This window comes from Chenopodium quinoa, unplaced genomic scaffold (assembly GCF_001683475.1).
Source record: "Chenopodium quinoa cultivar QQ74 unplaced genomic scaffold, ASM168347v1, whole genome shotgun sequence".
Taxonomy (NCBI): domain Eukaryota; kingdom Viridiplantae; phylum Streptophyta; class Magnoliopsida; order Caryophyllales; family Amaranthaceae; genus Chenopodium; species Chenopodium quinoa.
In genome coordinates, this window is record NW_018742484.1 from 8134668 (window position 1) to 8156808 (window position 22141).

Below are 22141 nucleotides of genomic sequence, written 5' to 3' on the forward strand. Positions count from 1 at the left end.
CTTAAATTAATAACAAACGCTCATACGTATACTAGCTAGTATAATTGGTAATTATTGCATCTTTTAATACTTTTATCTTACATTAGTGAGCTACAATTATAATTTATACGAGTATCATTATATTATAATCTGGTGTGAGATATTTTCTTCTAAAGTCAATCAACGTGGAGGATGCACACATTCTAAAATAAGACTCAAGCGAGTGTTGTAATTAGGGAGACAAAAGATCAATTAAAAAAAATTACTTTCTCCGTTTCGTATTAATCGCAACACTAGGGTGCTCACAAAATTTAAAAATTTTATAGGGTAGAGCCTAAATAAAGATTCTTTATAATATAAAGTATTATTAGTAGAAGAGAAATAATAAAAAAGTAGGGTAAGTGGGGTTGGTAAAAAAGCGATTTAATAAAATATTTGTGAAAGTGAGGTTAGTGTGAAAGAGAAATCATAAAATAATGGTGGGTCCTTTCAAATATAGAAGTGTTGCAATTAATATGAAACAAATGAAAAAGGGAAAGTGTTGTGATTAATACGAAACGGAGGAAGTAACTCATTTGAATAATATGACGAACAAGTAAATAAACGAGAACCATTAGTCTATTTAAAATGTTACTCCCTCTGCGGCTCCGCCTCAAAAGAATTTAAATGTATAACTTCTTTTTTTCTTCTTACAATTTATATACTAATTTTGAGCATAATATTTAGTAATGCGTCGCCAAAAACAAAATTTTTAAAATATAATGTTTCATAATATCAATTTTTTTTTGCTCTCTCTCTCTTTATTATATTTCCTTTTGTTCTTTCTAAATAGCATTGTTGGTGATTTCATGTTTGGATTCTATAATTGTTACATACTGATTAGTATTATTTATAACTTTTGAATTTTTTTATGCCTCACAAATAATCTCTAAAAATTGTAAATTATATGTAATGGAGTTAGTTTGTAAGGTCAAAGTATTAAATTGACATCGAAGTCAAATTCAACTGTGTCAATTATTTTGGTTAGAAGAAAGTCGTTTAAGAGTTAAAGACACACAAGATAAATCATAATATTTACTCAAAAAAAAAAAGATAAATCATAATATAACACATGTAATTAGTGCATTGGTTCATTGAACAATTCACACTAATAATTTAGTTATTTTATAATTAAAGATTCCTCCCATGTCTTAAAATGGAAAAATACTACAGTAGTACATGTAAAAAAGATTTTAAAAAATAATTATATATATATATATATATATATATATATATATATAAATGGCCCAAAATTTTCTGCCGGGTTTACTCTAGCCAACCGTGTTGCCTGCCGCGAAGCAGACAGTGATAGTGACGAGACTTAGCGGTAACGGCAGCCCCACGCTCTTCCGTCACTGTTGTTACACTTTCCCGTTAAGTCACGCGCCCCTAAACGACGCCATTTATTGGAAACATTATTACTTCATTTTTTACCACTACTATTCAGTCAATATGTGTCAACCTACTTGTTAACTAACGGCTCCGTCAATTGATTTTGTTGTCCCTTACCACAACATTACACCAACATCCCTTTGATCCCGTTTAAGATTCTAACCATGGTTAAAAAAGAACTTAACCATGGTTGGATAAATTAGTTAAGTTTTGTCAATTTTTGCAATTATTTTTAATTTTCCGGCCTGCCCACATCATGAATGAAAAAGAAGGAAGGTCCCCCACATTATGAAGTACTAGTACTAATGCTTTTGTAATTATTGAACTATTTGTGTGTTCTAGATGTGACTATCTCTTATACTACTTGAATTGTAATGTAATGCTATCTTGATTTACCTAGGATTATATAAAAAGGACATGTCCATAGCTTATACTTATGCTTATACTTATACTTAAGCTAAGTATAGCAACAAATTTGTAAATCTTTTCCAAGTAATGGATAAGTTACTTTTAGATGTGACCGTGACAGATGAAAAAAATAACAATAAACGTAAGGGATAAAATAAGCGCAAATCTAACTACAAACTCTATATATGGCTTGGCGTACATCAATAGACACATGTAAATGAAAATGTAAAGCCCAAATTTACTGAATTCTATGCAAGGTTTGGCGTGCATCAATAGACACGTGTTGTATGTGTGAGTGATAATGTAAAACCTAGACTTAAATAATGGATGGATTTTACTTTAAACATATGATGTTACCGAAAAAGAAGTATAAAACCATTTAACCAAATCAAAATAAATTAAAACTATACATGGTAAAATGCTATGGCATACAAAGTATCTAAATACGAGACACATGGTATGAGACTATGAGTAGCATAAGTTTTCGCCATAGGAAAATTTTTCCAATTCAATCTTCATTCTGTTCCGATTGAAAGCATTGTGATTTACCTAAGATTTTTTTTAACAAAAAATGAGCTTGTTATATTAAGCTAAATAACAAGATATTGTAAAGTCTATTTCAAATAATGGATGAGTTAATTTAGACATGAATGTATGACAACAATATAGAGATATTGTGGTTAATGACAAATGCAAACATTAACATAAACTCAAATTTATAGATAGACCGCTATGCATGCCTAAGTGCAAAATTAATCAATAGGAACTTAACATGATGTACGTGTCTATACTAATTCAACACATATATATGCCTTTATCGGACTAAACAATTAATGAATGTGTACACCATCTGTTTTATATAGATTTTTTTTTAAAAGTGAGAATATTATCATCAATATGAAACATATTGTAAGAAGTATATGATTTATTTTAAGCATTGTATACATTTTCTTCCAGCTTAAAAATAATATTAATAATAAAGGAAATGAATTGAACATCATAATACAATTGACTTCACAACCTCGATCTAGATCTTTTGCTTAGGTTTTAATTTATATAATTAGTACATTTGGTTTAATTTGCAAATAACTAAACTAGTAGTGGAATTTAGCTCTATGATGTGATAAATTTTCTCCTCTTTTCGTTTGTTAATAAGAGCTAGGGGATAATACATTAATACATAACCACTATTGTTGTTCAATAACAAAATTGCTGATTTTGACCCGTTTATTGAAACACCTTTTTGATCTGATCCAAACCTTTTAAACTGATTGCAAAATTTTCACATAGGTATTTAGATAGTTAGAGTACAAGTGATGTTGGTAAAACATTTTAGAGTACGCCTATACGTACAGACCTTATCACTTGTGTTATACGATGTTGTAATTAATTTGAAATGGAAGAGAGCTAATTCATCTATAAGCCTTAAAGTGGAACATGTCAAAAAGCAATAATAGGTTCTCACATCATAGGGTTTTTGCTTATTGACGTATCGTGCAAAGTATATTAAAAAAAAAAAAAATTATGTGTGTGACTTGACATATTTCACACCTACTCCCTCCGTCCCTTATATTTTGCCCCATAGTGTAATGTTACTTTATTAAGTTTTGGTTGAAAAAAGGTAATTAGAGAGAAAAGTAATGAGGTTAATGGGGTGGTCGTGAGAGTAGAAATGTCCAAAAATAAAATGGGACAAAATTAAAAAGACAGACTAAAAAGAAAATTGGGATAAAAATTAAGGGAGAGAGGAAGTACAAATAAATGTGACATCACTACCTCTTACCGGATATACATATCATTAACACCTCTAATTGGATATTATCTAAACTAGTTGGGCCCAATTCACATAACTGTCTTTATAGATATCATCAAACTCAAGTGATTAATTAAGTTTAATTTCCAAAATTTACATACAATAATGTATTTTTGTTTTTAAAAAAGGGCTCCATGTGTAATAATGTGTGAAATATTATTAGCTGTGTAAATCATATGAAAAGGGAAATTAATTATTTATTAATGATACCATTTCTTATATGTCTTGCAATTAGTTGTCCATAATCTCACATTGCCTTCTATTAAGATTTACTAATATATCATCCAAATATAAAAGATTATTTCTATCATTAAGATGTTTCAAGTCTATATATACAATGGTCTAAATCAGTGACAAATTCCATTCAAGAAGATACTCCACAAAACATATACAAAAATATCCTTGAAGAATTCCTCCATATAGCAAAGGTAAGTCATCACATATTCTCTTTAGTATTAGAATGTCTATCAATTATAATTATATATTCTCTATAGCATAGATGTCTTCCAATCTGTTACTTTGTCAAAATACAGCAATTCGAATAATACCATTTCTAAATCTTTTATTTATATAAATTCATTCGTACAAGATAAAAAGCACCCATGCTTCCCTACAAACAGTATGGAATCATTTTATTTATTTGACTATAAAATCCAGTATTTTATCTTTTAATAAGTAATACAAGTACTGTACCATTTTTTTTTTTGAAGCAACTATTCCTTTTTATAATTAGTTGCATCATTTTTTTTTGCACTATCTATATATAAAATTGTCATAAACTCATCACCCAATCAGAAAAAACTCGATCATATAATTAATCTGCATGAGCATATAAATTTAGCACAACTTAAAATCCGAAATGACCCAATCTAACCTTGCCCGATGACCGTACCCGAATTTACATTGGTTTTGATCCCGTTTGTTTTACATACTTTATATAGTACTCTGTAGCTAGATTTATAATTCTATATAAATTTATGCAATATCAAACCTAAAAGTCATCAAAATGGTGTTACGGCTATGTTTAATTTACCTTTATTATTTCAGAAACTTATTAGTTGTAGTTGATCACCAGCTCAGACCAAAAAAAAAAAATGAATTGATTAATATTTTACACTTTAAATGTATCAATATAATTAGGATTTTTTTGTAAATAACCACCAAAATGTACCCAGTGTTGAACTAACCACTCATTTTTTTTTGAAATTAAAAAATACCACCCTTATTTTACAAAACCAGTAGCTTTCACCACCCATCCTATATCCCGGCCTGTTTTCCGACTGATGGCCCACGTGGCACCACCCCTATTGGTCTAAAATAAAGAAAATAAAAAAAAAATCAAATTTTCCCCTCCTCCTCCTCCTGCCATCGGGACAGTGAACCCCACCCAAACCAACCTCTTGCCGGACCATCAAAATCAGCCAACGCCGCCCTCTCCCACTCCCCATTCACTGCCAGCGTCTAGCATAGCCTCCCCGCCAGCACCCACTCTTCCCCTAATTGCCGACAAACCAAACTCAACCTTCTAGCCTCCACCTCGACCATCGCCTGAAACTCGCATCATTCCTCGAAGAAGCACCAATCGCTATCCCCACCCCTCACCTGAAATCTGTAACTCATCCCTCGCCTGAAACCCTTACCCACTCTCCACAGCCTGAAATCCCCTATTAGCCCGAAACTCCAACCCTCACATGAAACCTAACCCTTAAACTATCCTAAACCAAGGAGGGGGGTCGAAATTATTGAGGGGGGAAGGAAAGGGGCCGGAAACAAGGACGGAAAGAAGGAGGGGGTGCCGGAAACGGAGACGCGGAAAGCAGGGGGTGCCGGTGGTGGCAGGGCTGCCGCCTACTAGAGGTGACAGGAATGGGTTTAAATTTTTGTAAGTTTAATTTTTATTTCAAAACCCTAAATCGAAAAAACTGGCCGGAATAGAGGTAGGGGTGGTAAAATCTACTGATTTTGTAAAATAGTGGTGGTATTTTTTAATTTAAAAAACAATGGGTGGTTGGTTCAACACAGGGTACATTTTGGGGTGGTTATTTACAAAAATCTATATAATTATAAAAATTAAGTTTCTTTAGATTAAAATAAAAATTGAAATAATTTTTTTAAAAAAAAATAAATTGTAAAAATTAATACGGAGTATTTAATTAAATACATAAAAAATAATACGAGTACCAACTACAGTATTGAAAAACATGTCACTTAACTTGCTAAAATCGGTTATCAACCAATCTTATTCTATTTAAACGAATGCCCCGAAGGACAAAGGTGGTACTATTATTATTTTGGAATAATTAACCAAAGGGTCAATTAGTTATGGAAGATCAATCAAAAGTCATATACTACAAGATTTTTTAATCGAATGAAGTAAGATTTTTACTTCATATTTTCTTTGGCCAGTTGTCCAGATTCGTAAATAAAAAAGACTCATTATGACAATTTGATAAAAAAAATGACTCCAACAACAATTTGGTAAAAAAACCTAATTCCAAGTGACAGTTTGCTTAAAAAAAAAAAGTTGAAGTTAGTTTTTTTTTTATTTTTTTTTTTTATTACCAAATTAGTCTTTTTTATTTACAAATGTGATCAATTGACCTATTTTCTTTTAAATGAAAAACTTTAGTCCTAAAATAAGGAGAGAGAAAGAAGTGATGTCCGTGTGAGTCATGACACGGTGAAAGGCAGCAACAAACGGGGGTGAGAGGATGCGTATAATAAGACGCGCGTAAAGCGGTTTTGGGATTCTGTAACGGCGTTCATTTCCCCCATCAAATCAAACATACCCAAAAAAAAAAAAAAAAAAAAAACTAGAGAGAGAAAAAACTCCAGCACCAACAACATTACAAGAAGCAGAGGAACAAAAAGCTGGTTTTACTGGATTTTTTAAGCGGTTTTGTTTAGCTAAAAAGCAGTTTTCCGGGTGGTAGAGAAGTGGGTTTTATGTGATTATAAACTTTTGGGGTGGTTTTTTTTATTAGAGAAATTTCATTTCAGTTACAAACGTTTCGAAACTCCAAAGGTTGGAGCTTTAATTGCAGACAATAATATTGGTGATAAATTGAGTATTTATTGATTGATTCAGAAGCTTTGTATTTTTTGTTACCCTTTTCAACTCATTTTAAGATTTGAAGAAGAAGATTATTTATGGCAAATAGTATGGCATTTGGACAACCCAATTTATCTCCTGGTGTTCGAGATTCAGGTACATATTTTTTAGAAAATTTTTCCAAATTTAATTTAATAATTCCTGTGAATTTCGTCAATTGAATATAAAATGGGTTTATTTATTTTATAATTTTTGTGAAATTGTGAATAATTTAGCAGGTGGAGGTGATGTTCTGTATCCAGAGCTATGGAGGGCGTGTGCTGGTCCACTGGTGGAAATTCCGCGCGTGAATGAGAGAGTTTACTATTTTCCTCAAGGTCATATGGAACAAGTGAGTTTAATTTCCATATATATATATATATTTTTATTTTTTTTTTAATTTTGGGTTTTTAATTTTTTTGAAGGATTTTTAATTTTTTCTGGGTTAATTTTGATGAATATTTGCAAAATTGTTTGTAGTTGGAAGCGTCAACAAACGAGGAATTAAATCAGAGAATTCACATGTTTAATCTAAATTCTAAGATCTTATGTCGTGTGTTGAACATTCATTTGCTGGTAATTATTCTTTGAATTTCGCTATTTTTTTTTTAATAATTTTTGTAATTTTATAATGTTTTAAATTAATTAATTATTTGGTTGTTTAATTGTAGGCTGAAAAAGAAACAGATGAAGTGTATGCACAAATAACTTTACTGCCAGAAGCAGATGTAAGACTCTTTGAAAATGATTGTTAATTTGTTTGATTTTGACAAGGCCTTTGCATCTTTTGATTTTGATTTTGATTTTATTACTTTTTGTGTTGAAATTTCTTTTTGGGGGTGTTTGCTTTTTTTTTTGATTTTCTCCTGAAATTGTGGTTTGTTGAGGAAATTTTGTTATTTTTGTGTGTAGCAAACTGAACCACTAACTGCTGATGAATATCCATCCGAGCCACGGAGGCCGACGATTCGGTCCTTCTCTAAGGTCTTGACTGCCTCCGACACCAGCACCCATGGTGGATTCTCCGTTCTTCGCAAACACGCGAATGAATGCCTTCCTCCTTTGGTATATACTTGTTTTTGCTCAAATTTTAAGTTTGTGGTTCTGCTGATTTTTGATGATAATTGATTTCTCGTGTTTTTTTTCTTTCCTAGGATATGACCCAACAAACTCCAACTCAAGAGTTGGCAGCCGAAGATCTTCATGGCTATCCGTGGCGCTTTAAGCATATCTTCAGAGGTATGATCATTTTGTAGTTCAATGTGATGTTCAATTCATTAATCGAGCAATGTTCAATTTTCATTGATTAGTAAATACACCAAATTGTTGAAAGTAAAGCTGCTTGCTACCTTGCTCTAATCACATGCATTAGGTTGTCTAGAAACCACCTAATGTTCTCACCAATCATTTCATCCTCGTGTAGGTCAACCTCGAAGGCATTTGTTAACAACTGGATGGAGTCATTTTGTGACTTCAAAGAGAATAGTTGCTGGTGATTCTTTTGTTTTCCTCAGGTAAATTGCTTGTTCCAAAATTACAAGGATCCTGTATGCAAATTGTCTGTGGTATTGTATTAATGTTCGTCATTGGGTTGTTTAGAGGAGAGAAGGGTGAATTACGAGTTGGGGTGCGGCGTGTTGCCCGTCAACAGAGCAGCATGCCCTCGTCTGTGATCTCTAGTCAGAGTATGCACCTCGGAGTACTTGCAACTGCATCCCATGCTGTCACTACTAATACCTACTTTGTGGTTTATTATAAGCCGAGGTAAGCTTCACTACTAATTATGAAATGTAAATTGTAATGCTGTTGCTGGTTTCCAATCTTAGGAGTCGAGAACTATAATATTTTTGTGACACCAGTTGGTTTTTTTTTCATCTTAAAACAAGCAGGATGAGTCAGTTCATCGTAGGATTGAACAAATACTTGCAGTCGGTTGCCAATGATTATAAAGTGGGCATGAGGTTTAAGATGAAATTTGAAGGGGACGACACTCCAGAGAGAAGGTATTGGAACGTCACGTGTCCTTTCAGTTAAATTTGTTTCTGAGATTAGAGTTGTCATTAAATAATCTATTCTATTCTTAAATTTGGTGATTTCAATAGGTTTACAGGTACAATTGTTGGTGTTGAGGAACTCTCACCCCAATGGAAGGATTCTAAATGGCGATCATTGAAGGTTCAGAAGCCCTCCTTTTCTGTGTCCAATTATGAAGTTGCTACGCTTTGTAGTCAAATTTCTTATTGTTTTACCTTCTTTTGTAGGTTCAATGGGATGAACCCACATCCATTCCTAGATCAGATAGGGTGTCTCCATGGGAGATTGAACCCTTTGGTTATCCTGCTGCTTCAGATGTTGCAGATCCTGTTGTCAAGAACAAAAAGCCCCGGCCATCAGTTGAAATCCCTGGCCATGGTAAGAGAAGCCTTTTCTGCATTACTCCTGTCTTTTGAGCTCAAAATTTTTAATGTGTTGCTTAGAATCTTCTGTACAACTTTCGTTCCTAATTTCCACCATCTTACTTGCAGCTTCCATGTCAGTTAATGATTCAACTCCTTGGAATCCCATTAATGACATCGCTCAGGTGAGTCTAGAGTCTTTGAATTTCATAAAACATACTCTGTATTTATTATCAAGAATCTCGACATTTGGATTTCTTTTGGATTACTGCTATATTTTCTCTATCTTACATGTAAATTTGATATCAGGCAGAAATAGAGGATTGTAAAACTGCAACTGCATGGTCCGTTTTCTCTGGATATGGAACCCCACAGTCTGCGAAACAAACTGGTGACCTAACTGAAATTGGGAAGAAAACCGAGACCACTTCGAGCTACAGGCTGTTTGGTATTGACCTAATGAAACCTTCCACACCGACAACTGTGGAGGAGGACTTTGTGCAAGAGCCAAATGTGAATGGAGTCTCCAAAGAGGAACAGGGGCGCAGCTTAGACTCAGCCGCTGAATCTGAACAAAAATCAGATCTTTCAAAGATTTCTCAAGAAAAGAAGCAAACGCTACTATTGGCTTCATCCAAAGATATGCCAAGCAAGCAGGGTTCCTCTACCAGAAGTCGTACAAAGGTATATACAAGTGATGCATAAGATAGTACCCTATGATCCTGATTTTCCTAGTTTATTAGTCTAATAAGAACATTTGTTGGAATAGGTGCAAATGCAAGGTGTTGCTGTTGGTCGGGCTGTTGATTTGACAACGTTGGAAAATTATGATCAGCTAATCGATGAATTGGAAGAGCTTTTCGATATAAAAGGAGAACTTCGTCCCAGAGTTAAATGGGAAATCGTATTCACAGATGATGAAGGTGATATGATGCTTGTTGGCGATGATCCTTGGCTGTGAGTCTTCTTTCTATCTTGGTCTCATTAAAATGAAACAAAAACTGTCCATTTCCAAATTTGCTGATTCAGTTTTTTATTTGTTTTCGTGCAGTGAATTCTGTAGCATGGCCAAGAAACTTTACATCTGTTCAAGCCAAGAAGTGAAGAAAATGAGCGCGGGATGCAAGTTGCCCTCGTCATCATTAGAAGGTGATGGTACTGTTGTAAGCATGGAATCTTCTGGGAATTGAAGGGCTCTTAATCAAAACTTTAGGACCTTCCTTCTGGGTGAATGGGTGATCAACCTTTTTTTTTTAGTCTTTTTAATTCATTTTGATGAAATGGAAACTGTTTCATAATTTGTTAGTGCTAATGTGGTGAGCTTAGAGAAAAGGATTCTTTTCCTTTTTGTTGGCAACTCACTTTTTAGGGAGTTATTTTATAAAAACTTGGTAGGCTAAGTAGTAGTCCTAAAAGCCAACTACTAAAGTTGGGGTTTTTTTCAAGTGTTAAAAATCAATTTCAAATCATCAGGATGATTAGTGGGAAGAGAGAGAGATAGAAATGTTAGGACTTTTAGACTGTTGTGAATATATAAAATGTTAAGCCATTTTTAGTGGTTCTTTCTTTCTCTTTTCTATGTTTGGTTTGTAAATAACTGTACTTAGCTTGTGGCAATTTAGTCATTTATTTTGCCTTTACCAGCTTTATGGTATTATTGGTATATACAAACAAATTAGAGTAATTTCTTGTTATATTTCTACCATATATAGACCAACTAGTTTTAGTGGACTACATGGGATGATTCTTGCAAGTATAAAAAATTCTGAAGTTAGTTCATTTTCTTGCTTTAGCAGTAGTGAAAGTGACTACATAATTACCTTCTTCGGCCGCCTATTAGGGTGAAGTTACTTGAAAGAGAAAGTAAGTAGGGCTGAATGTAGGTGTGAAAGTAAATTGTGTTAATCTATGAGACTATGACCATTTGTAGTACGGGGCAAACTCAAGCCCTCAAGGGGACTAATCAGATTGAAAGCCTGGCAAACTCGAAAGGACAAACTTTGTTCCTTTCAAGTGATAGAGGGAGTAGCTGAAGATTTCATTTCCAATTTTTGTGCCTTACAAAGGAGAATGATAAGTTTTGGGTAGAGAATTTCCAATTTCTTTGAAGTTAAGTCTAGCCGCTTTTATGCAAAATATGGTGATTTCCTTTCTACCATCCTTTTCTCATAAGTATGCTATAGGTTATTTTCTACTTCTTCAACTGGATAAGTTGGAGTTTAAGTTGGAGCTTGGAGATATAGTTGTCTCCTATTGATTTTGGAATGAAATCTTACTCTAGCCATCACCTATTGATTTTGGAATGAAATCTAATTTGGGCTTATAAACGGCTAACTCCATTTACATATTTAATGTTAAATATTCATCGGGGTAACCTCTTTCTTTTTTGAGGAAGATTTACGTAGTACATTATTTGGTTCTCTTACATGCCATATTTCGATCCTTACTATAAGATAGTATACTAGCAGGATAAAAATTTACTCCTATTAAGTTTTGGGTTTGTGGTTTTTGTTAACTACTCATCATATAATTATTTGTCTTAGACTATCTTTATTAGAATTTGGATCTTTTAGTACGTATTTCTAGAAAGGAAGAAATCAAATCCAATTAATCTATCGTGAAGACTAAAGGAGACACTTCAGGATATGGTTTATCCAATTCAGAAATCAGGATATGGTTTGTCAGAGTTTTCTTCAAGCTAATGGTATGCAACATCAAAAAACACACACTAATGCACTATGCTACTATGATCAAGTATTTGGGGGAGTGTACAACTTTTTGTTCAGTGTGAATGCAACATGTCTTATTCTTGGCGTAATCGTGTAACTCGTGAAATCCTGTATTCTGTTCATTCTCCTTGATAGCCAATGAGTACTTGTAGTTTGGTACCACCATGTCATTTGTCGTCCTGACCAATAAGTGTTGATATTCTAGGTTTTCTAAATGAAGCTTAAGATTGTATTACGGAACTGAAAATGAAGCTTAAGATTGTATTACGGAACTGAAAATGAATGTTAAGCGGGTTAAATTGTGATTGATAAGCAGTTAGAGTAGAGGATAGAGATAATATGGTGGTCTTATTTCATCCAAGATATTTTAGAAGGAATAGGCAGATAGCAGAATGCAACTTACAAAGACAATTAGGTTTTTGATGGGCCTATGTTGTCAGAAAGTTCAATAGTTGTTAGCTTGATGGTAATTCATGAGAATTGTTAAAGTTGGAATTTAAAAGGGGCCTTGATTTGGAATATAATTAAAGGGTCGTGATCCATTGCAAATTTACAATATAAAAGCTATATTAATCTCACAATTATTTATTACGACTTTTACAACGAGGAATCAAAGATGAATGTTTCTTTGAATTTTTGAAATGACTTGTATATTTTTTGCAAAGGACATGTATGTGCTATTTACATCATCATTTGCAATACGGAGATGAATTTCGATCTACTCAACCATGCTGTCTTTCACCGTTGCTTCTAAGATACTAAACGGCAAATTAATGGTTAATAAAGGGCATTAAACTCCCTATTATCTCGTAATAGTTTGACTTATACTTCGTATATCAAAGTATTTTCATTGATCATCTGCAAGAATGAGATGGGTTAAGTTAATCCTTTTGGTAGAAGCTAAGTGCTAACCTTATTTCTTCTTCCATTAGAAAAAAAGGGCTTCCCAACTCACGTAGAGGTTCTGACATATGGGGTTGTTTAGCAATCGGCGGTTGGCTGTTGGCTTATTTGCTTGGCTTGTTTGACTAGCTGGAAGTATTAGCTGTATGGATTGACCTTTTAAGTTAGTTGTTTAAGCCGGCTGTTTACAAAAGTGTTTGGTAAAATTATCTATGGTTGTTAGCCGTTTATTAGTGATAGAGTGGGCCAACAAGCCAAAAGCCAATAGAAAAAGTTACTTCTATTAGCTTTTGGCTTTTGGCGGAAAAACCAGCTTAAAAGCCAACAAAAAAGCCAACTATTGATGTATGCGTTTTATACCATGATTTACCCCGGTTTTATAGTGTATATTTGCATGGTTTTGAGCTCTACGGAGCCCTTTCTCGCTAACAATCTCTTCTCTAGTGTGTTCGATCTATTTTATTGAGTTTCACAGGAATACAAAGATTTCTTAGATGAATCGGACTTATTTTGGATGATTATAGAAGAATTGTCGAGTGAAGAATGAAGATTTCCCCAATGCCTTATCGGGCATCCCATGCCCTGGCTGCTAGGGCGAAGAAAGGAAGAGCTAACTACGAAGAATAGTCATTTGATCACACGTGCCCTATCGGGCATGTCATGCCCTGGCAGACCGGGCAATGAAGAGTTATTTTTAGAGCTTCATTCTTGAAGCTGTTATGCGCGCCCGACCGGGCGTGAGGTGCCCTGGCTGACCGGGCAGAAGAAGAAAGTTAGAGTAGGAGACATTAACTTTGTCCGCCCGATTGGGCAGGCCTTGCCCGGTCTGGTCGGGCACTGTTGCGCACCGTCGTTAATTGTTTTCGGAATTCTATCTTTTGAAGGGTATAAATACCCCCTGTAATCACATTTAGAAGACAGCTTATTATTTTCCCTAGTATTAGAACTACTTTAAAAACCCTAGTTTACTCTCTTTAAGCAATTAATTTCTACTCTTGGTTTTAGAATTATTGTTCATCAACAATTTAAGCTTTCTCAATTGAAGTAATTGGTATTCATCTACTTTATCACTCTTTTACTTTTCATTGCTTATTAACTATGTTTTCTTCATTGAATCTTATTTTTGCCTTCGTTAATACGTGTGAGTAGATCATTAATCCGGGATCTTGCAAGGCCCGAGTATGGTTGATACATGAATTGAATCTTTAATTCCTCCAATAATAATCCCAATTGACATGCTTAATTGATTGTGTTTATGCCATGCTAGATTAGGAATAATTAGTATTGTTATCATCCCTTTGTTCTTATTGCAACAGAAGTTGGGTATTAACGAGATTTGGGTATTTCAATTAGTGGTTTGAAGATCATCACGGAAGTAGGTGATTGGATGATTAGGAAGTTAAGCATTGTGTTTAATGTCCCTTATTACTTGATTCCATGGAAATAGGCTTGATAGTTTATATGGGAAGTCATTGATAACTCGGAAGAGACCTTTGGTATTGTTTAGGGAATGTTTTTCCTCTTGTCAATTGACTTATTATTGGGGGTAGATTTATTAGTGTATCGATTATGTTCGTGGTAATGCTTGATCTTGGATGTTTTAGTTAATTGATTTATCACTCTATTTAAATTAATTGTGCCATTTAGATATATTAGTTATTAGTGTTCTTCACTATTGATTGGTTACTTGCTTAGTGATCGCTTGAGTCTAATTAATTAGGTGAACCTTAGTCTCTTGGGATTCGATCCTTACTTGCCCGTCTACATAGTAGTGGTCTTGTTTGGTTTATTTTTGTTAGGTACGTGACACGTCTATCAACTATCAAACATATATTTTGACTATTTGACCAAACTAAAAAGCCAAAAGTCAAAAGTTAGGCAAAAAACCAATTGCCAAACACCCCAATAACCATGCATCAATGACCATGCTATATGGGTCATTGAATCAACAATCCCACTAAGGGATGCCTTGCACGGCTGCACCCCACTATAGAAGTCAAAATCATCACTAACTATCTAAAATGTGTTCTCATAAAACTATCATTTTTACAACGAAACAATGTAAACTCGGTCAACTTGACTGTGGACAGGGGGAGTATAGTAATACTTATGTAATACAATGAAACAAACTTGTTTCTATCTCCGTCAAAATTGACCATCTACATAGTAGTGGTCTTGTTTGGTTTATTTTTGTTAGGTACACGACACGCCTATCAACTATCAAACATATATTTTGACTGTTTGACCAAACTAAAAAGCCAAAAGCCAAAAGTTAGGCAAAAAACCAATTGCCAAACACCCCAATAACCATGCATCAATGACCATGCTATACGGGTCATTGAATCAACAATCCCACTAAGGGATGCCTTGCACGGCTGCACCCCACTATAGAAGTCAAAATCATCACTAGCTATCTAAAATGTGTTCTCATAAAACTATCATTTTTACACGAAACAATGTAACCTCGATCAACTTGACTGTGGACAGGAGGAGTATAGTAATACTTATGTAATACGATGAAACAAACATGTTTCTATCTCCGTCAAAATTGACCGTTGTAACAACTTTATGATATTAAAGCACAACTGCACAAGTATGTAAAGTGACGCACTCTGTATTATTAAACACTAAACACATGAGCCGGTTAGGTAGCCAATTTAAAAAATATCTTCTTCATTAATCTCTACACAATCCTATGAGATTTTGCTATCCATTTCCCGTAATTATGCAAGAAACCCCGCTTTTAATAACACTCGTCAATGTTGTTATCACAATATCACCAGATGCACCTTACATGGCCTATTGGCCAACTTCTATACTCAAAATAAATTTTAACAACAATAAAAAAAATGAGGCTTCTATAAAACCATTTTTCCATTCAGTTGAAAGCAATGTAAATCCAAGCTTAAGACGTCAAAGTCTATTTTGCAATTAAAATGGCTAAATTCACGGTTTCCCTCCTCTTGGTTCTCCTTGCTTCCATCTTTGGTACGGTGATTAGTTCTTCTCCTTCGAATTAAGATTTTGAATTACTTCTTCTTCTTTGTATTATTCTGAAAGATGGGGTAAAAGGTTGGATTATTCTGTAATAATCAAAAGGTGAGATTATTTTGGGAGATTTGAGCAAAGGTTGGATTATTTAAAATAATTTTTTCAATTTAAAATTAAATCTAGCTAGCTTATTAAACTAGCTTAGTAAAGAGTTGTTTTATTTGTAGACGCTATATAAAATAGAAAAGTGACCTACGTCTTAGTAATTAATTAATTAATTATAAAGAGACGGTATTTTTTTTTTTTGACATTTTAGTCCAATTAATCAATATTTATAAATTTATAATAGTATATGACATATGTGACTATTATTTCTAGATGATTATGTGTTGCTTGCAATTTCATATTTTTATTTTCATCTTATTTGCGATTTTTATAGAATGGTGTTTGTTTTTGTATGTAGGAATTACAACAGGGGAAAGTTGCACATATTTTGCACAAGTACCTGGAGGGTGCCCTGACATTAAACAATGCACAGAAACATGCAGGCCTTGTTACCGAGGAGTAGGGCTTATACTACCAGAATGTGTGGCACCAGGCGGCGACGTCCATTTCTGGGAATGTAGGTGTTACTTCAGAAATGGGGCACCCTGCCCACCACCAGGCAGTGGCCCTACATGCCCTAAGCCGCCTGGTGCATTGCCGCGACAATGATCAAGCCCATTGAGCAGTCCTAAGCTAGATTCACCTTGCATCGCATTTTGTTGATCCTAAAGAATCCTTTCTAGTCCATGGTTGTTTATTTATTATAGTCTTAATTAAAGGACAATAAAATTTGATAGGTTCAAATTTGAGCTTTGAAGGAGTTAATTTTTTTTTTATTTGATTTTTTTAGCCTACAATTAAATGTTGTTATTGGCCATAAAAATCAAGCACCTATAATGTTTTTGGTCATAGGAATACATTGAAAATAGTGGATGATCTATTCATACTTTTACTGTTACATAGTTACATGCATGCTGTCACAACCTTACACAAATTTATTTTTTTTATTTTTATTTTTTGAGGAAACCACCTTACATAAATTAGGGACTATTAATGGCATCACTAAATCTGGAAAATATAATTTAATTTCGAATTACACACCCAAATTAGAGAATTCGATCTTGACCCAATGACATAGGGGCACTACTGCGTGTAGAAAACACATTTGTTTTCAATGTGTATATCGAAAACCGTACAAATAAAGTACTCCGTAACAACTTATGAAAACAAAAGGAAGCCTATAATTATTTTGTGAGTGAAAACAAGACCGAGTTTTTAACTTTTTATCGAACTTATTTTTATTTTTAATAAACCTAACTTATTTTTATTGAGCATAATTTATTTTAATTGAACTTAGCTTAATTTCACTTTTTCGAAATGCTCTATTAATGCTAGACTATCTTTTGGTGATAACTAATTTTTCTTCTTCTATTATACCTGTATGTTTGATTAGCTAGCATGAATGCATGATTATAATTTATATATTTCAATTTTTAATATAAATTTTTTGGATTTATCATGTCAAATTTAATACTACGTAATTTAATTAAGTTTATTGTTATATTGTCAATCAAATTGAAGTAGCAAATTTTCAAAATTAATTAGAGTAAGTAACACTGGTGCAGATAATGCTAGTTTTTCCATAATCCAACCTTTTTTTTGGTGTAGTTTCACCCGGTTCACCCTTTGGGCTAATCTGGATTCGGGCTCAGTTTTGGGTGGTTAGGTTCCACTCCCTTCCCAATTATTGTTGCGGGGGATCGACCACGCGGTCCTTCCTACCAAGTGTAGCTCCAATCACCACTACTGTACCAACAACCAATTGGTTCCATAATCCAACTTTACATATATATGCAGTTATGCTTATTATTGATTAATTGCTTACATTGAGTTGACATGTACTCCGTTTATACATTACACTCAAAATATTCTTAACATATACTGTATTGCTAATAATTCCATGATTTAAGAACTTCACATATGCACATTATATTATTGCTCACCATTAATTGACATATATATATACATTATACTCAAAATTATCTTAATTAACATATATAGCTAATATTTCCATGATTCAAGAACTTTACATATGCACATTATTGCTCATAATGAAACCGCATATATATTATACTTTAAATAATCTCAACGTATATAGCTAAGTTTACCATAATTCAAGAACTTTACATAATTACTTATCCGCATTGCTCATAATTAATTGGCATATAGTACTACATAGTTACGTAATATGATCTTAACATTTATAGCTAATCTTTCCATAATACAATAAATTTACATATTCGGGCCATAGAATCAATTCAACTACTTTCACCACTTAGCTATAAAAAGCACTCCTCGCACCCCAAAATTAAAGACCATAACTCTAATTGATTTTACTTACAAGTGCGCAACAATCTTCTGCGTTTGAAATGGCTAAATTTGCAGTTTTATTTTTATTGCGTTGGTTGTTCGTGTTGCTACTTCTCCCGATAATAATTTTTTGCCCATTCTTTTAATTTGCAAATTCAATTTTTCGTCGTATATATATTCAAGATGTATGTCTGAAATAATTAATTACTTAACAAGTTATTATAATCAAATTAAATATCTTGCATTATGTACTTTGTATTCAATTAAAATTTACATCTTATGGAGTAATCTAATTGTTCTTTCAAAATTAGCTTATATTTTTTTATATAAAAACAAAAGTGGTTTAACGATAATTTATACGTATATATGGAGTTGATTTAAATGATATGAAAGCTTCATGCATTGATATATGCACTGTAATTTCTCACTTGTAACAGTTTATAAAGTATTAATGGAGGCAACTGTACGTGTTATTCGATTGTTATAGAAAGAGTTATGTGTGTCAAATCACATGTATATTAGTGATGTAATAATGCATGTATGATGCATGCACGCATAAACAAACCTCATTCATAAATAGACATGACTAATTTATTACTATAAGAATTAGAATTCGCTCGTGCTAACACTTGTGATATATCACATGTATTTGTACAGGAAAACAATATTATATTGAAACTTGAAAGTTATGAAAAGTTATGTAATTATCTATTTTTTTTAGTGTTAGGAGTTTCATGGCTTGGTTAAAAGTTGTAAAACTAACTAACATTGTTTTTTATATTACGATGTAAAAATAAGAATGCAGGGAAAGCTCGAGGAGATGATACTTGCTCAACATATTTTTCACAAATACCAGGAGGATGCCCGGACTTTGAGAAGTGTCTACATTTATGTTCAACATGTTTTACAGGAATTGGCAATATACAAGCTGACTGTGCTGCCCCTGGTGGTTTTATTCATCTTTGGGAATGTAGGTGTTATTTCTTAAATGGAGCCCCGTGCCCGATAAGTCCACCGGGTTGTCCTCTACCTCCTGGTGCACACATTTCACCTCCTAGTCCTATTGGATTCACCCAAAACACAACCGAGCTTCTAAATTGATGTGCCGCGCACTTTCAATGATAGAAAAATATTTTCCTATCTTTATATTATTATGTTAAATATTTGTTAGTGAATCAATATTAATAATATTATTATAGTTACTTTGGTATTTATTACGAGTATTAACTTTATTTTGTTTGTTTATTGTTTTCTTTGAGGGTACTCATATTTGATATCGAGTCTGAAATACCATGTTTAAGACCAAAGATTAGGTTTAATATGATATGCATGTATTGAGATCAATAAACCACGATGACTTTGTCAAATTGCCAAATTGACGTAGATACTTCCAATTGAGGGGAAAAAAAACATATCTAGTGATTTGGATCGAGATTTTATTCCAATAGTGATGAGAAGAGTGACTCTTAACCTTATTCAAAATACGGAGTATATATTGATTAGGTATCCCAATGGATCTAAATAAATTCTTATACTATCTATTAAATGGAGTACCATTAGTCCATTACTGCCCTTAGATGCAATCATAAATGAATTGCTTGTATCAATTTCAACCGTTAAGTTTTACGAGGTTACGAGATAGCTCAGCCGCAGTTGTAGTGGTCTACACTGGTCCACTACATATTTTGATATGGTACAAGGCTACGGCCTAGGAGTAAGGTTGGGGTTTGCTGACTAGGAAAAATCGTTAGCTACTGCTGTTATCCAAAACTCCTGCAAGCCATGCATTATTCACCACATATTCGGAAAATTCGAGACATACTTGCTTTGTTTCTTTTTCTTTGTCCCGTTTTTTTTTTTTTTTTTGAATGTTCCTTGAAAATTGTTTAATTGTCTTAGTAACTAAATTTACTCGCTTGTCATTCCGTCCGTTTGATCTCTTGCTCTCTCTCCTTATCAACCATATTCACGATCCCGCGGGATAGGAAGATAGTAACAAACTAGGTTAGGTATCGTGCCATATATGGTAATTTTCAATAACCATTACTTAATTTACACTATTTTTAATTATAAAAAAATGAATCAGTCTAAGTTGTTACTTTGTAAAATGATTTTATTATAAAAGAACCTATTATTAGCAAAAAAGATTTTTTTAAAATACGCATATATGTATATTTATATACAGTATATTTCACCAACAAATTTATATCATTTTCTTCTTGTTAACCAAATGAATATATATCTTAACAATATGTATTTAACCTGTAAATAGATTTATTTTATACACACTATTTTTATTCTCTCTTATGCAGTATTTTTTTCAATAATTAACTGGCTTAAAATGTTTTTTCATATCTTTCCTGGCAAGCTTTTCATACATAATTAAGTAAAAAAATCTTTTACAAAAAATGATCTTCGTTGTAATAATGATAGAGTAGTACATAATATTATGTATGTTACAAATTATGTTAGGAATTTGATTATTTTTTAAAACTTAAGTTTATGGTATCAATATATATTGTGGAAGGATACATTAAATCTTTTTATTCTTTTATATATGTATAAGATTTGTTTCCTAAATAATTTTTTTTTTTAAAAATAAAATAAAATTTAGGGACACACCAGAAAATAACATTAAAAAAATTACTTATAATTATGATGTTGCCTTAATAACTTTTAGAGATAAATAATCTAGTGCCTCTAAAAATTTGGTCGCTAATTCATGGTTGCCCCTAAAGCCTCTTTTAAAGGCAATACAATGCATTGCTTCTAAAAACCCGAGGCAACCGTATAATCTTGCCCCTAAATATATTTAAAGACATTATGAAAATTTGCTTCTAAATAGCATATATAATTAGGGGTAACCATATAATTTTGCCTCAAAATATAATTAGAGGCATTATATCTATTTGCTTCTAAATACCATATACATTAAGAGGCAATCATGTAATTTTGTCTCAAAATATAATTAGATGCAATTTTGTATATTAATGCTAATGATATTTAGATGTCAATCAGAAATTTGACATGAAAGGTTTTTCGAGGCAGAATACATGATATATGCCTCTAATATATTGTTTCTAATTGTATAGAAATTTATATTACAATAATTTTTCATTTTAGGATATAATTTTTGTTGTTTATTTATTGGCAAAATCATTTAAAAGGATTAACCATGTCAGTATAACATAAATAAAGCAAGTTGATTTCATTAAATCAAACAAAAATGATATTATTAATAATATAATAGTCATTACATAATTGATCCCAAAAAAATTAATTAAGTTACTAAACTACTTGACTTCAAAACATGCACATGAATAATTAAAAAAAGTTGGATAATGTAAATAAGAAAGAGTTTTCATCTAAAACTATAAGCTTGAAAACAACATTATTTTCTTCAATTTCTTCTAATTCGATCTCTAGCCATCTTCATTATATATTTTTCTAGTCATTAAAAAGTATGAAATTAATTTTTGTTACAATGCGAAAAATTAAATTAAAATAAGTTTAAATAACTAATTCATATAAAAAAAAACTATAAATGATCATAAATAAATATTATCAAATTCAAAGAAAGATTAAAATTAATTTCACTAAAACTTACAATGAATGAAAATAAATAGTACTAATACTTCTCATCTACTTGCATTTCATCATCCTCTTCATCGTCATTCTCATCATCATCCTCATCGTCATCCATGTTATCATTAACCTATAATTTAATAATTAGTATGCAATGACAAATAAAAAATAATTTTTAAATTTAATTCAATAATCATATAACAATATTAAATAATGAAATATACCTCATCCGAATCTATTTCAGATAAATCATAGCCTAAATGGCTCAAAATATTCTCCATGAAATCTTTCATGACCTCAATTTCCTTCTAAAGGCCTCTCATCTTTTTAGTTAGGGCTTTATTTTTCACATTAGCTTCTTTTGCCTCTTTTTTAGCCTCTATTACCTCATTCTTTGCTA

General features: G+C 32.5%; 1 protein-coding gene across 2 annotated transcripts; it reads left to right on the forward strand.

Moving 5' to 3' along the window:
- Window positions 1-6236: 6236 nt before the first annotated feature.
- On the forward strand, window positions 6237-10697 carry LOC110719716 (auxin response factor 9-like). Of its 2 annotated transcripts, none has more exons than XM_021898704.1 (15): window positions 6237-6839; window positions 6959-7074; window positions 7203-7298; window positions 7394-7450; window positions 7635-7787; window positions 7877-7961; window positions 8146-8236; window positions 8322-8486; window positions 8612-8725; window positions 8825-8897; window positions 8984-9134; window positions 9248-9303; window positions 9428-9802; window positions 9888-10075; window positions 10170-10697. In XM_021898704.1, the coding sequence occupies exons 1-15, from the start codon at window positions 6782-6784 to the stop codon at window positions 10306-10308; spliced, it is 1917 nt and encodes a 638-aa protein (XP_021754396.1). In that variant the 5' UTR covers window positions 6237-6781; the 3' UTR covers window positions 10309-10697. The 2 variants fall into 2 exon arrangements, with proteins under 2 accessions (XP_021754396.1, XP_021754397.1); XM_021898705.1 differs by having other exon boundaries at window positions 6962-7074.
- The last annotated feature ends 11444 nt before the right edge of the window (window positions 10698-22141 follow it).